The 14,350-nt window shown below is 40.0% G+C and overlaps 1 protein-coding gene across 2 annotated transcripts; it reads right to left on the reverse strand.

Annotated features, from left to right (window-relative positions):
* Window positions 1-1,573: 1,573 nt before the first annotated feature.
* LOC113586128 (uncharacterized) lies at window positions 1,574-8,234 on the reverse strand. Of its 2 annotated transcripts, none has more exons than XM_027024041.3 (6): window positions 7,954-8,234; window positions 7,189-7,284; window positions 6,680-6,723; window positions 5,422-5,807; window positions 5,009-5,140; window positions 1,574-4,858 (listed from the first exon to the last, which is right to left on the reverse strand). In XM_027024041.3, the coding sequence occupies exons 2-6, from the start codon at window positions 7,221-7,223 to the stop codon at window positions 4,679-4,681; spliced, it is 777 nt and encodes a 258-aa protein (XP_026879842.2). In that variant the 5' UTR covers window positions 7,224-7,284; window positions 7,954-8,234; the 3' UTR covers window positions 1,574-4,678. The 2 variants fall into 2 exon arrangements, with proteins under 2 accessions (XP_026879842.2, XP_026879841.2); XM_027024040.3 differs by having other exon boundaries at window positions 7,189-7,287.
* Between the last annotated feature and the right edge of the window lie 6,116 nt (window positions 8,235-14,350).

Genomic DNA, 14,350 nt, shown 5'->3' on the forward strand with positions numbered 1-14,350 from the left:
ATATGAATGGGCTCATATCAAGCCAACATTTATGACTGAACCAGACTCTTACCAGCAAGCACAACACTTTGTGTATTTTGCAGAGTTGACTTTACATTTGCACTCATTATACACAGACAATAAATGAGTCTCAGTCATTGTTCTTCTGATAGGGACTTTATATCTGGGATCAAGGGTCCTGTCTAATCCCTGGAAACCCACCTCTTCCTCTATGGACAGAGGCTGGAGGTCTTTGACAATCATCTCTCCCAGGCATCTTGTGATTGTTGCTGCTCTGCCAGAATCTTCTGCAAACAATACAGCACAAAACTGAAGCTACGGGCTGTTTGTCAGATCTTATAAATGTAAGCAGTCTCTCCATATACATGGACAACAGTAGAAATAGAGAGGAACTGCTATGTTCATTGGGCTTGCTGATCTGAATGCTCTGTGAAATTGTCAAATTGAAAAAAATATGGTAATGAAATACATAATATATATACAGCGGGTGAAATAAGTATTGAACATGTCACCAATTTTCTAAGTAAATATATTTCTAAAGGTACTATTGACATGAAATTCTCACCAGATGTCGGTAACAACCCATCCAATCCACACATGCAAATAAATTAAGCTATAGATATCAATAAATTAAGTTGTGTAATAATGAGAAATGACACAGGGAAAAAGTATTGAACACACTTAAATTTATTTAATACTTCGTACTAAAGCCTTTGTTGGTGATGGCAGCTTCAAGACACTTCCTGTATGGAGTAACTAGTCGTGTGCATTGCTCAGGTGTGATTTTTGGCCCATTCTTCCACACAAACACTCTTCAAATCCTGAAGGTTCTATGGGCTCCTTCTAGGAACTCTGAGCTTTAGTTCCTTCCATAGATGTTCAGTTGGGTTCAGGTCAGGTGAAAGGCTGGCCCATTCTAACAGCTTTATTTTCTTTCTCTGAAACCAATTGAGAGTTTCCTTGGCTGTGTGTTTGGGATCATTGTCTTCATCTTCCTGGTAGATGGCAGCAGATGTTTACAGTGACTTTTGACATCCAAACATGGTGTGTATTATGGCATCCAAAGAGTTCAATTTTGGTTTCATCTGACCAGACTATATTCTCCCAGTATTTCACAGGCTTGTCTAAATGTTGTTGAGCAAACTTTAAACACGCTTCAACATGCTTTCTTCAGCAATGGAGTCTTGCATGGTGAACGTGCATACAGGCTATAGAGGTTGAGTGCATTACTTATTGTTTACTTTGAAAGAATTGTACCTGATTCCAGGTCTTTCTGTAGCTCTCCACAGGTGGTCCTTAGTTCTGGGACAACTCCTCTGATAATCCATTTCACTCATTTGTCTGGAATCTTGCGGAGAGCACCTGGCCATGGCCAGTTTATGATGAAATTGTGTTCTTTCCACTTCCAGATTATGGCCCCAGCAGTGCTCACTGGAACCTTCAGTAGTTTAGGTATTCTTCTGTAACCAATGCCATCAGTATGTTTTGCAACAATAAGGTTGCGGTCTTGAGAGAGCGCACAGGATTTTTACCAATCATGAGATGTTTCTTGTGCGGCACCTTGCTAATGAGACACCTTTTTATATATGGTTTTATTATAAGTATATACAATGCATGTTTACATGAAGATATTTCTGTCTCATGAAGGTAATGATTAACTGTAACTTGACACTGTAACAGCACCTTTATCTTAAGTTTAAGTCAGGCCTTTCTCCTCACACCTGTGACGTGACATCATAGTACAGGAAAATTGTTAACAACATAAAAAGGACAAATTATGAATAGAAAGGTCTGAATACTATGCAAATCTTTCCTTATATAAGCAAAGTTATGTAAAACATAAATATATGTATGAACATAATAAAACCAAAGGGAGACACATAGCTCATTATTGGTTCCGTGCTCCTGTGTAGTTTAATGATTCGTTATCTCTTCAGAACTTCCATGACTATTCCAATCTTCACCAGAAGGGGGCACTGCTGGATCAATGCTCTATACATAATAATAGTTTATATGTTAAGTGTAATAAGCCTCTTTAGAATACAGGTGAGTTTTCTGAATCATATTATTGCTGTTGTTAATAATAATCATGTCACTTATGCACATATCTAATATGCCCTCTACAGTATATGACAAAAAAGATTATGGATTTCATCATTATGGTATAAAGTGTTGTCTTCAGGTCATGTTTAGAAATGTTTCTAAACATAAATAAAAATTCTTATGATAGTGAATATCACTAAGGTGTAAAGAAAATGTAAACAGAAGATTACTCCTAAATTAATAAGTAAATCAAAGCAAATTTTAACATTATCAGCAAATATTAATGTCACTAATTATTTCTGTCTTTGTCTTTGTAGTTTCAGGACACGGTGGGTGTTTGGACACGTTGCTAACACAAGTTCAGGCAAGTACTGTCCAGTAACAAAGAGAAAATATCCCCACCAAGTTAAAACCAGAAAAACAAGGAAGACAGCAAAGGCAAAACTCCCATCACACCTCAGTAAAACATACCCATGTGCACTCTTATGTTCTTATGACACGTGAGGATTTGGAAAGGACAGAACGACATAAAAGCATATTCACACAAAGCCTCAGGTACTCTTTAGCACACACACCTTCTTTCACGTGTTTGAAGTGCGTGGTTGCTTTAGGCTAAACAAATAGAAAAATGTACATTACACAAATCAAACATCACATTACATGTGCAACTGGCTAAAAAACAAAGTAGAAGCATGATATCATCAAACTGGAGTTTCAGGTGACTACAACAGTACAGAAACAGATTAGAATCTATAGAAACAAACACAAGACTATTATCATGAGACCAGGAGTAGCCTACACAGGAATGACATGCTGTTGTAATGCAAGGGTGGGCATTGATCAGTACTGTTCAGCATTGATAAGTACTGATCCCTGTATTTCAACAGCATTCTAGTTCAATGGCATCTTGGACTCTGATCTACTGTACTGGCTAGGAAGGTTGCCAGTTCAAGCCCCAGTACTGCCAGGTTGTCACTGTTGGGACCCTGAGCAAGGCCCTTAACCCTCAATTGCTCTAGTTGTGTTCAGTCAGAATTGATAAAGAGCATCAGCTAAATGCTGTAAAGGCACTAGCTAGGATGTATCCATCAGTAAATGACAAAGCACTTTTGTAAGTCGCTCTGGATAAGAGTGTCTGCCAAATACCGTAAATGTAAATGACATGCAAAAACTGATTCATCTCCTCAGCATGGCTAATGCAATGTGGAATGTCCTGTTTGCAAAGCAGAAAGTGTCTGTAAAACAACAGGATTTTGTATATTTAGAAAACCATGAAAGTCATGGAGATAATTAGAAAATATATTCATACAATTGCTTCTGGTCATGGATGTTTATCAGGAACTGTGTGTGTGTTGTGTGAGAGAGAAAGAGAGATGGATATGGCAATTTACTTGTATAATAACACACTAGAAACTAAAGTTTGTAAACAAACTTTGAGATGGCTTGTTGTAACAGCATGAACATCTATGACTATGTTAATTGACAATCAGCATAGCTATCATTATAATGGGCAGGTATGTAATTTGTATCACAAACTGACCATTTATTTCAGGTTTGATTCATATACATTAGCTACAAAAGGAGTTTTAACAAATTAGTTTCAGTTGTTGGCTGAAAAAAAGGTTAATTAGTTGCAGTGTGCAGCTTGGGGTCAGGTGTTTAGAATATTTACCAAGTTTGTTGGCTATGACTTGAAAATTGTTGGAGTTATAAAATCAGTGAGACCCTATGGAAGGATGCAGGCTGAAAGAACTGATAGAGTGAGATAAGTGCTGTCAGTATCAAATGCAGTTTGGTACTTGAGGTTAGACGATCAAGCTCTTTACCAGGTTTGATGGCTCATTGAGTGGGCAGATGATACCTCTACATACAAGAGGTATGTGCAAAGAAGACAGATGAAGTCAAATATAAAAGTTGGGTGATTGGCTGAGGATGCTAATTTTTCACATTACCCATGCCGTTAACCTGCTATACTAATACCTAGTCGCCAACTTTCAAAATATTAAAAAAAGGTGTTTTTCAAACTACACAACTTTGGAGGGCTGTGACCTGCTGTTTTGTTGACCTACAGGTGTGCATTTTACATGAGACAAACCCAATCAAGCAACAGGAGAAACAGACGTCATGGAATTAATCAGGCTTTGGGTGCACTTGAACAACAGTTGCAGAGCTCTTTGTGTGCACATGCTATAGCCCTGACCTGGAGGACTGCCTTGTCCAGTGCAGGCCCTACTTCAGTTATCTAGAGACCAGACCATGACCAGATGCTGGTAAATTTAAGACAGAGGTGGTAGCACAGGACCATGTCCTCCAGTCTCAGGAACAGAGTCACGCAATTGACGAGCTCTACACAAAATGCTACACCCAGACCAGACCTTCCAACTTAGATGACGCATCTTGTCAGTTCTGATCATATATGCCTTTAACAGTTTTTTTACATTTACATTTACCTGGACATGCCTAATAATCTATTCTATAAGAACATCTGCACTCTAATAAATATTTGGACCAAAGGGCTCAGGTATGTTAGGGTAACCGATCCCACCTGTTATATACATATCTCATAGCCAAATATCACTACCTAGGCCAAACGGCAAGAAGTCTTCCTTCCAAGAAGATTTAATTTGCAAGGAGATCAAGAGGTCCCCAAAAAGGATGCATGCTCCTGCTCCTGATGATGGGTTGGTTTAGTTTGCTGTTTCCAAGGAACAACAGGCATAGGGTTTTGATGGACATCATCACAGCACATTAAAGCTTCCATGGGTCGTATTCTCTCTTCCTCTGTTTGGACATCAGATGCAGTGCTCAATTCCGCCTACATAAAACAAACAAACAAAATACATAAATCAGAAAAAGGTTCAAAAACAAACTTTCTGAGCAATGGGGCGATGTGTGGAGGGTTAAAACCCTGGACAAACACTGGGCCTCAACTCATTCTATGATAGTCCTATGTAATTAAAAGTACCTTAATTTGTTTTTTAAAGTCCGTTAGAGCCTGAAGCAGCTCAAGATCCAAGTATTCACGGAACTTTCTGTGCTCTTCTTTCACTTCTTTAACTTCACTGGATTCCATTATTTTATTGTATTCTTCTTCTGTCTAAGAAGGAAAACAGATTAGTCAAGGGTTTGATCATTTCCCTGTCCAGTCACCCTATGATTCAACTCACTGGTTTAATACTAAGCTTAGTATGGATACTTATTACTAATCAGTGGGAAAATACCAAAGAGAGTCTAGGACAATTTTACCTGCCCAACACTCCTGCTAAGCTTAGCATCAAACTGACAAGTTGAATCAGATGTAAATAAACAAGGAAACTATCAAACTGATCTAGAACATTAACTAACAGCTCTTCAGCAACTAATAGAAAAAAGACTCACATATTCAAAACATTCCCCGAGTTGGAAGGTTTCTATTCCAGGAAAGGTCATGCCACTACTAAACAGTTCTTTTAAGCTTCTGGCCACAAGGTGTAGAACTTCATCTTCGTGGGCATATATGTTGCCATCTTCGCACAGCAAGAGGACCAGCTGCAGGCCAAACGCCTCACATGGGAAGTCATCAATTGCACCAATTACCTCCATCTCCATTCTCTTTGGCAGGTAGAAATCTTTCCAGGCTTCCAACTCATCTTCGTTCCCTGCATAGACTGTGTCCTCCTGGCCACACACTCTCAGAGAGTAACTCTTTGGTTTCACCAGAGGAATTCGTGTACTACAGTGACTTTTTACAATTTTGGGGATTTTAGCAAGGTCCACAAAACCAGCTACAAAAATGATTAGAAAAGGATTAATATCTTACATCACATTTACAGCGTGTGTTAGTGTGACATTTTAACGAACACGAGAGACGCAAGTGATTAGAACGGGAACAGAATTTTAATAAATAAGTGAGCCCAAAAAGGGAAGTTTGATAAACAATAAAAAGTATTGTAAGTATTGTCAGTTCCGTCTCCTATTTCATAATTCCTCTCAGCATGCAACAGTTTCTTTGAAAAGTCTTTGGCAGTTAATTCGCATCTTTTTTTCCTCAATGTGTTTTTTGCAACCCTGTTGACTATTTGCAACAAAATGTTTGATGGTTCCCAATGTCTTTGCAAAGTCAACAATTGTAAAGTCTTTCAGGGGGATTTTAAATTTGCTAAGTCAGTTAAAGTTCTTTTTTGGCCAATTTCACCTGAGGAAAAGAAGCTGCCTAATAATTCTGCACACCTTGATATAGGGTGTTGATCTCCTTAGGCTGCACCCTCCCTCAGTACACAAATACACATCACCTGATATGCTTAAATCCAATAGGCATTCAAGTTTATACACCTTGGAGTTGGAAAATATGCATAAAAGTGATAAGGTCAAAATACTCTCGTGCCTAATAATTGTACACAAAGTGTGTGTGTGTGTGTGTGTGTGTATGTTTAATATATAGTTTGATATATATAATAAACACACACACACACCCCGTTTCCAGCTGTGCAAGTGCAAAGTCCAAGTGTGAAGAAGCCCTTTGATTGCGTAGCTGATGAAGGACATCTATTTTAAACATCCTGCATTTCACTACATCTCTTACAACTGCACACTTCACTTACTCAACATCAAGTTATTTTTAATTATATATACACTACATAAAGTTGCAGGTAGTTACCGTTTGTGTAGGTGTCAAGGAATTCAGATTTAACGTGATCCCATCTAGAAACAAATTTCAAAAATTAAATCAAGTGATTCATGTAAACAGCTATTATGAGTGAGAGGCGGCAGACTGCATGTCCAGAGAGAATTGATGGTGAAGAATTGTAGGTCAAGGCAGCAGAGAAGTGACAGTTGGGCACATGCAATGCAGGAAAATGTATATTAAAACCCACAATGGTTGGAAAAAGGTCAAAACCAAATTAAATTAGTAAAGAGTACTAACACAGAAATGTTACACAACAGTGAGTTTGTAGGTGCACTGTTATGCACGAGCTGCATTAAAGAAGAAGTGCTTCTAGAAAACCCAGAACAGAGACTTCCATGCAGCAACCGCAGTGAGGGCAGGACAGTGGAATGACAAATATGACCTTAAATCCTGACGTCAAACTTTCTATTCATCAGAACTGGATCAGAAAATATGTTTAAAAATTCCTAAAATTGAAAACAATACTTGATTGATCTTACTTGTTTTCTGTGCTTAATGGAGTATCTCTCATCATCCTGGCTAATGAGTGAAATATGAATTCCACAATGTCAGAGCTTGAGAAAGCTTGAGAAAGGCTGCTGAGAAAGGAAGACACCGTTTAGATTATGTTTAGCTTTATAGCATTAAAACATTTTACTTCAAATTTTACTTTTAAACGCTCCACACTCAAATAAAGCTAAATTGTACTACTAGTACAGTCTCTGAACTATTTATTTACGTATTTATTGCTGAGGTTGAAGTCATTGATAAGGATCGAGTCTATGAAGACATAAACAGAAAAATATTAGAAATAAAACAGAAAAGGATGGAAGCATTGAAGTATCAACTACAGGACGCGCAGACGTTTATTGGGGGCACTCACACCCAACAAACGGCCAACACACAAGGCTAACATGAGTACACGTGTGACCAGCGACACCAACACTGCGGCGCACACCAGGCGTTTAAACACAAACCACGTTCAACCGGGTGCAGGTGTGCGCCATCGTGGGGGCGTGGCCACAAACCAGACCACGTGACGAATCATGAAATTAAGCTAACTATGTCCTTCAGTGAGAGGGAAGGCGCTAGGCTACGTTTGCGACATGCCTTAGACCTTAGCGCAATATATCTGGGGTATTTTATGGGGCTTTTCTTTCTTTCTTTTTTTTTTGCGGAGAAATATACATCCGAATATTATACAAACAGCCTGACTGCCACTTGAAAGTGAATCAGTGATTAAGAGAGTAGATTTTTTGCTTTACCTGATGTCGAGTTCCTTTCTACTGGCTCTGAGGAAATATGATCCAGTGGTGTTTCTCACCTTATACGGTGCTTTAGCTGTACAATGTAAGATTACCACACCCTAGTTTTTCTCACAATGTGAAACAACAAGCGTATGATTAGTCCCTTAAGTTGTGTTTCTTTAAAAAAAAAAAAATCCTGTCACGTATGTTGTTCCAACACAACCACGAGGTTCAGTATATTTGGGCTCTAAAAAGTGCGTATTTCCTGCAGTGGCTCTTCGGTTACATTCACTTCCGTATTCCAAAGGGACCGCACACACGGACCCGGATGTGTTTCTCAAGGGTTGTCGCATGATCATTTGTTGTTAGAACACTGCCACCTAGTGATCACCTAGTGCCACATTAAATATTAAATTCATTTATAAAAAAGTTATAATAAAATATTTAATGTTGACTTCACTTTGTTTCAGGATAGACCCAAAATGCCGTTTGCCTTTACTAAGCTTCACAAAGTGTAACATTCAAGAAAATCATCAAGAAAAGGCAAAAGATGTTATTTAACTTTCTCAATTATCCTATAACTAAATCTGTATAAATTGTTCCTGGCTTTGAGTTTAATAGACAAAAACGTTTGATTTTGTTTCATGTTTCATAGCACCTTTTAGGACTAAAAAGGCAACTTTGTGACTGTAGGACTGTGTGTGTTTCTATAAGTAGACTGAAGAGAGAATATGTCTCAGATCAGAAGTGTAATAAGATATCATTGTGTGTGTATATATATGTATGTATATAGACACTCACACACACACTCTCACACGCACACACTCACACACACACACACACACACACACACACACACACACACACACACACACACACACACACACACACACACACACACACACACACTCTCACACACACTATATTACCAAAAGTATTCACTCTCCTATCAAAATCATTGAATTCAGGTGTATAAAACCAAGCACATAGGCATGCAGACTGCTTCTACAAACATTTGTGAATGGGTTGCTCTCAGGAGTTCAGTGAATTCCAGCATGGTACCATGATAGGATGCCACCTGTGCAACAAGTCCAGTTGTGAAATTTCCTCACTACTAAATATTTAGTAGTGAGGAAATTAACTGTCAGTGGTATTATAACAAAGTGGAAGCGATTGGGAACGACAGCAACTCAGTCACAAAGTGGTCCGCCACTTAAAATGACAGAGCGGGGTCAGCGGATGCTGAGACACATAGTGCGCAGAGGTCACCAACTTTCTGCAGAGTCAATCGCTACAGACCTCCAAACTTCATGTGGCCTTCAGATTAGCCCAAGAACAGTGGGTAGAGAGCTTCATGGAATGGGTTTCCATGACCGAGCAGCTGCATTCAAGCCCTACTGCATCGGATGCAGTGGTGTAAAGTGCACCGCCACTGCACTCTAGAGCAGTGGAGACGTGTTCTCTGGAGTGAAGAATCGTGCTTTTCCATCTGGCAATCCGATGGACAAGTCTGGGAATGGCAGTTGCTAGGAGAACAGTACTTGTCTGACTGCATTGTGCCAAATGTAAAATTAGGTGGAGAGGGGGTTATGGTGTGGGAACAGTGTGAGGGTGGCCCCTTCCTGTTCCAACATGACTGCACACCAGTGCACAAAGCAAGGTCCATAAAGACATGGATGAAGGAGTTTGGTGTGAAAGAACTTGACAGGCCTGCACAGAGTCCTTACCTCAACCCAACAGAACACCTTTAGGATGAATTAAGCCTTCTCATCCAACATCAGTGTCTGACCTTACAAATGCACTTCTGGAAGAATGGTCAAAAATTCCCATAAACACACTCCTAAACCTTGGGATGTCACACAAATTCATATGCGTGCGAATGCAGACAAGCAAATACTTTTGCCAATATAGTGTGTGATCCCGCCTACCTCATTAACAATGAGAGATTGGAATAAGAGAGTCACACCGGCTTGGATGTCGCCCGGGTGAACAAGATCATTGCTAAGATGGACAGACCTCTAAGAGCCTTCATCAAAAAGTCAATGGAGCTGTGGGAGATGACCCTAGAGGCCAACTGCAGACCAACAGAACAAGTGACCATCAAGTGTGAGATTTGTCAAGGAGATGCCCTGTCCTCGCTGCTGTTCTGCATAGGCCTGAACCCCCTCAGTGAGCACCTGACAAGCATGGAGTTTAGTGAGTCTCGTAATGTAGGTGAACCCACAGGGTGATCATCATCAACACACCATATGCTAGCACAGGCCATTCCTGAGAGAATGTTTTAATTAAGGATATGCTAATTAATATGGATGAAATAACCCTCAAAAGAATTTAAGGGCGTCCTCACATCTTGTCTCTTTGTGTGACGGCCATCACAGAACCTTTTCAGCAATGAATGTGTGCAAAGCAAAATAACCAAGAAACTCCTCGGCAGAACTGTACCACATGAATGAACTCATCTTCCCTCAGTTGAAGCAGGTAAGCAGAGATATTAGTTATAACTCCAAAACTATTCAGGATGTTTCCTTCTATACCATCTATCAAGGCTTAGAATGAAGACACTCAGATGTAGGACACAGTGATCAGGTTGCTGGAGGCCTGCCAATCAGAAGGATACACTGTGAAAAATCAAACTTAAGAAATGGTTGTTTATACTTGAAATACTAAGTTGGTGATGAAATCACAGTTCATGTAACGCAAACTGTATAGTTCATGCTCAAGTTTTACAAAACTATAAGAAAAACCTGGCAAATTGTGTTGAGAAAAATGAAGTCAGTAAGATTTGTAAACTGTAAATGCTCTGGGACTGCCCTGCGCATGCTGAGATTAGAGATTCCAACAGCAGGTGCACAAAGTTTGAACCAAGAGTTCTGTCGTTTACCTGGGATTGTGTTGTTGAACGTTGGAAGTCAACAAAGTCATATTAAAATCCAGAGGAAATTTGGATTTTGCCCAAGACTGAAGTAAGTAACTACTTCATAAAATGTATTTAATATTTGGATCAATACTGAGGTTGACCTCCTCACTTGCAGAGGAGCTAAATGCTCATTGTCCTCGGTTTGAGGCAAACACCCCCCCTGCTGCAAGACTCCCGGTAGATCAGGAGAGCTGCACCCTAACCATTCATGTGTTTGAGGTGATCAGATCCTTTAAGGCAGTCAGCCCACGCAAGACCCCTGGTCCGGATGGCGTCCACAGTCGGGTACATAGACCACACGCCAACCAGCTGGTGGAGGTTTTCCCTGACATCTTCACCCTCTCCCTAAGACTGTCAGTGATCTCCTCACGCTTTAAGAAAGCCACCATTGTTCCAGTTCCCAAGAAAACACCTGTCTAAACAGTTGCGCTGTTCTCAACAGCCACAAAGTGCTTTGAATGGCTGGTCAAAGCTTAAATCTGTTTCACACTTCCAGACACCATGGACTCCCACCAATTAGCATACCGACCCAACAGATCACTCACTCACATGGACAGGAAAAACACATATGTGAGAATACTATTCATAGACTACAGCTCATCAATCAACACACAAACTCATCCCAAAACTGACAGACTTGGGTCTGAACACCCATCCCTGCAATTGGATACTGGACTTCCTGACGAGCAGACCACAGGTAGTGAAAGTAGGCAACAGCTTCTCTTCAACAGTGACTCTGAGCACAGCGGCTCCACAGGGTTGTGTGCTCAGCCCCCTCCTGAACTCCCTGTTTACACATGACTGTGTAGCCAAACACACATCTAACATCCTCTTCAAGTTTGCTGACCATACAACCATCCTAGGAGACAAGTCAGCCTACAGAGATGAGGTCATTGGCCTATAAAGTGGTGCCACAGCAACATTCTCCAGTTCAACGTTTGTAAAACGAAGGAGATGATCATGGACTACAGGAGCTGCAGATGGGCAGTCACTCTCCCCTATACATCAGTGGAGCCAAAGTAGAAAGAGTCAGTAGTGTTAAGTTTCTCGGTGTACACCTCACCGATGACCTCTCCAGGTCCCTCCACACCAACACAGCGGTAAGATCAGCCCGTCAGCGCCTCTTCTTCTTATGAAGGTTCAGGACGTTTGGCCTGCCCCCTGACATCCTCAACAGCTTCTACAGATGCACAATAGAGAGCATCCTCACAGGCTGAATCACTGTCTGGTACAGCAGCTGCACTGTAAGTGATTGTAAGGCCCTCCAAATACATTGCAGCACACCATTACTTGAACATTTCCACATAGTCACTATTAATATACAGGGTGTAGTTAATAAAGTGCCAATCATTTGAACATTTGTACATCTGATCATTTCTCTTTTTAACAAGTGCATTACCTCAGAGACTGACCTACCCAAGAAGGGGGGGGGGGGGGCGTGTTTTTCCAAATCAACACAATTAAACATCTTCACAGATGGATTGGACTGAAATGTAGTTAAATTAAGGTATTGTGATGATGTGCCAAAAAGTCCAATTAGAGGACAAGGTGTAATTTTCACAGTGCAACAAACTTTGGCCTGGCCGGGATTTTAAAAAATTATTTTTTTCTTTTCATCTTTGTACGTGGGGGGAAACCAGTAAACACTAAGCTTTAACATATAAAACTAATTTAAAATCAATGACTTGTTAATTGACATAAATTATTAGTTTAAAGTGTTGTGTTAATATTCAATGACATAGTCTATGAATAAATGTAAACCATTGCCTGCTCTTGTGAGAATTTTGGCTTCACACTGAGACCTAACTAGCCACAGGGACCACCTTATTCTTTATCTGGAAGTCAGGTCATATCAGCCCGATGGTACCATATTCACATCCTGTAGAAATTATATTAGAAAAATGCCTGAGAAAGAAGCAAAATAATTGTAAGATATCTTGTTTCATTTTCTTTAGCCGATCCAGCTCATGACTGAATAATTGCTGATGAGCTCATTCCTGAACACAGCTATTAACTTGGAAGTTACTGGAGTTGTTCCTAAAGTGATAATTATAAATGCGGAAAAGTTGCATTGTTCATAACCATACCTCATGTAGACGAAGTTTATTTATATTTGCCACAAGGGGGCACCCAGAGTTGAACTGGGGACCTCTTGATCTGCAGTCACTGAGCTATACCCCCAAAGACAGAAACGTTCATGCATTGAAATGCTTGTGGTGAGACACGGGTAACTCATCTACAGCAGCATTGACATTGATCTACATAACTAATGAGGAGATGCCAACAATATTCCAAATATACAGAATATACACAATATGCATAAATAATATATAACAGCAGAGTAAGAAAATAAACAATGTGACTTCAGAAGGGTCCTAAGGAGGAGCCTCCTGCTATTGAATATATTAGCCAAGGGTAATCTGTAGATAAACTACACCCTGTATATTAGTAGTGACTATGTGGAAATGTTCAAGTAATGGTGTGCTGCAATGTATCTGGAGGGTCTTACAGTCACTTACAGTGCGGCTGTTGTACCAGACAGTGATTCAGCTTGTGAGGATGATTGTGCATCTGCAGAAGCTGTTGAGGTAAAGTCACTGAGTCACAGCTGTTGAGGCAGGTAAAATTGTCCTAGACTCTCTTTGGTATTTTCCCACTGATTAGTAATAAGTATCCATACTAAGCTTAGTATTAAACCAGTGAGTTGAATCATAGGGTGACTGGACAGGGAAAGTTCCGTGAATACTTGGATCTTGAGCTGCTTCAGGCTCTAACGGACTTTAAAGAACAAATTAAGGTACTTTTAATTACATAGGACTATCATAGAATGAGTTGAGGCCCAGTGTTTGTCCAGGGTTTTAACCCTCCACACCTCGCCCCATTGCTCAGAAAGTTTGTTTTTGAACCTTTTTCTGATTTATGTATTTTGTTTGTTTGTTTTATGTAGGCGGAATTGAGCACTGCATCTGATGTCCAAACAGAGGAAGAGAGAATACGACCCATGGAAGCTTTAATGTGCTGTGATGATGTCCATCAAAACCCTATGCCTGTTGTTCCTTGGAAACAGCAAACTAAACCAACCCATTATCAGGAGCAGGAGCATGCATCATTTTTGGAGACCTCTTGATCTCCTTGCAAATTAAATCTTCTTGGAAGGAAGACTTCTTGCCGTTTGGCCTAGGTAGTGATATTTGGCTATGAGATATGTCTTTACACCTATAACAGGTGGGATCGGTTACCCTAACACACCGGAGCCCTTTGGTCCAAATATTTATAGAGTGCAGATGTTCTTATAGAATAGATTATTAGGCATGTCCAGGTAAATGTAAATGTAAAAAATATAATTGCAGGACTGTACAGTAGTAAGGGCCATGCATCATTTGTAAACAGGGCAGGTATGCCAGTACATGCACTACAGTAAACTCAAATTATGTAAAAGGTAAGTGCCACTCATTATGTTTGTCTGCACAGAAATTGTTTAGGCGGATTAGTATTGTT

Source organism: Electrophorus electricus, chromosome 15, assembly GCF_041902795.1.
Source record: "Electrophorus electricus isolate QZ-2024a chromosome 15, ASM4190279v1, whole genome shotgun sequence".
In the NCBI taxonomy this organism is placed as follows: domain Eukaryota; kingdom Metazoa; phylum Chordata; class Actinopteri; order Gymnotiformes; family Gymnotidae; genus Electrophorus; species Electrophorus electricus.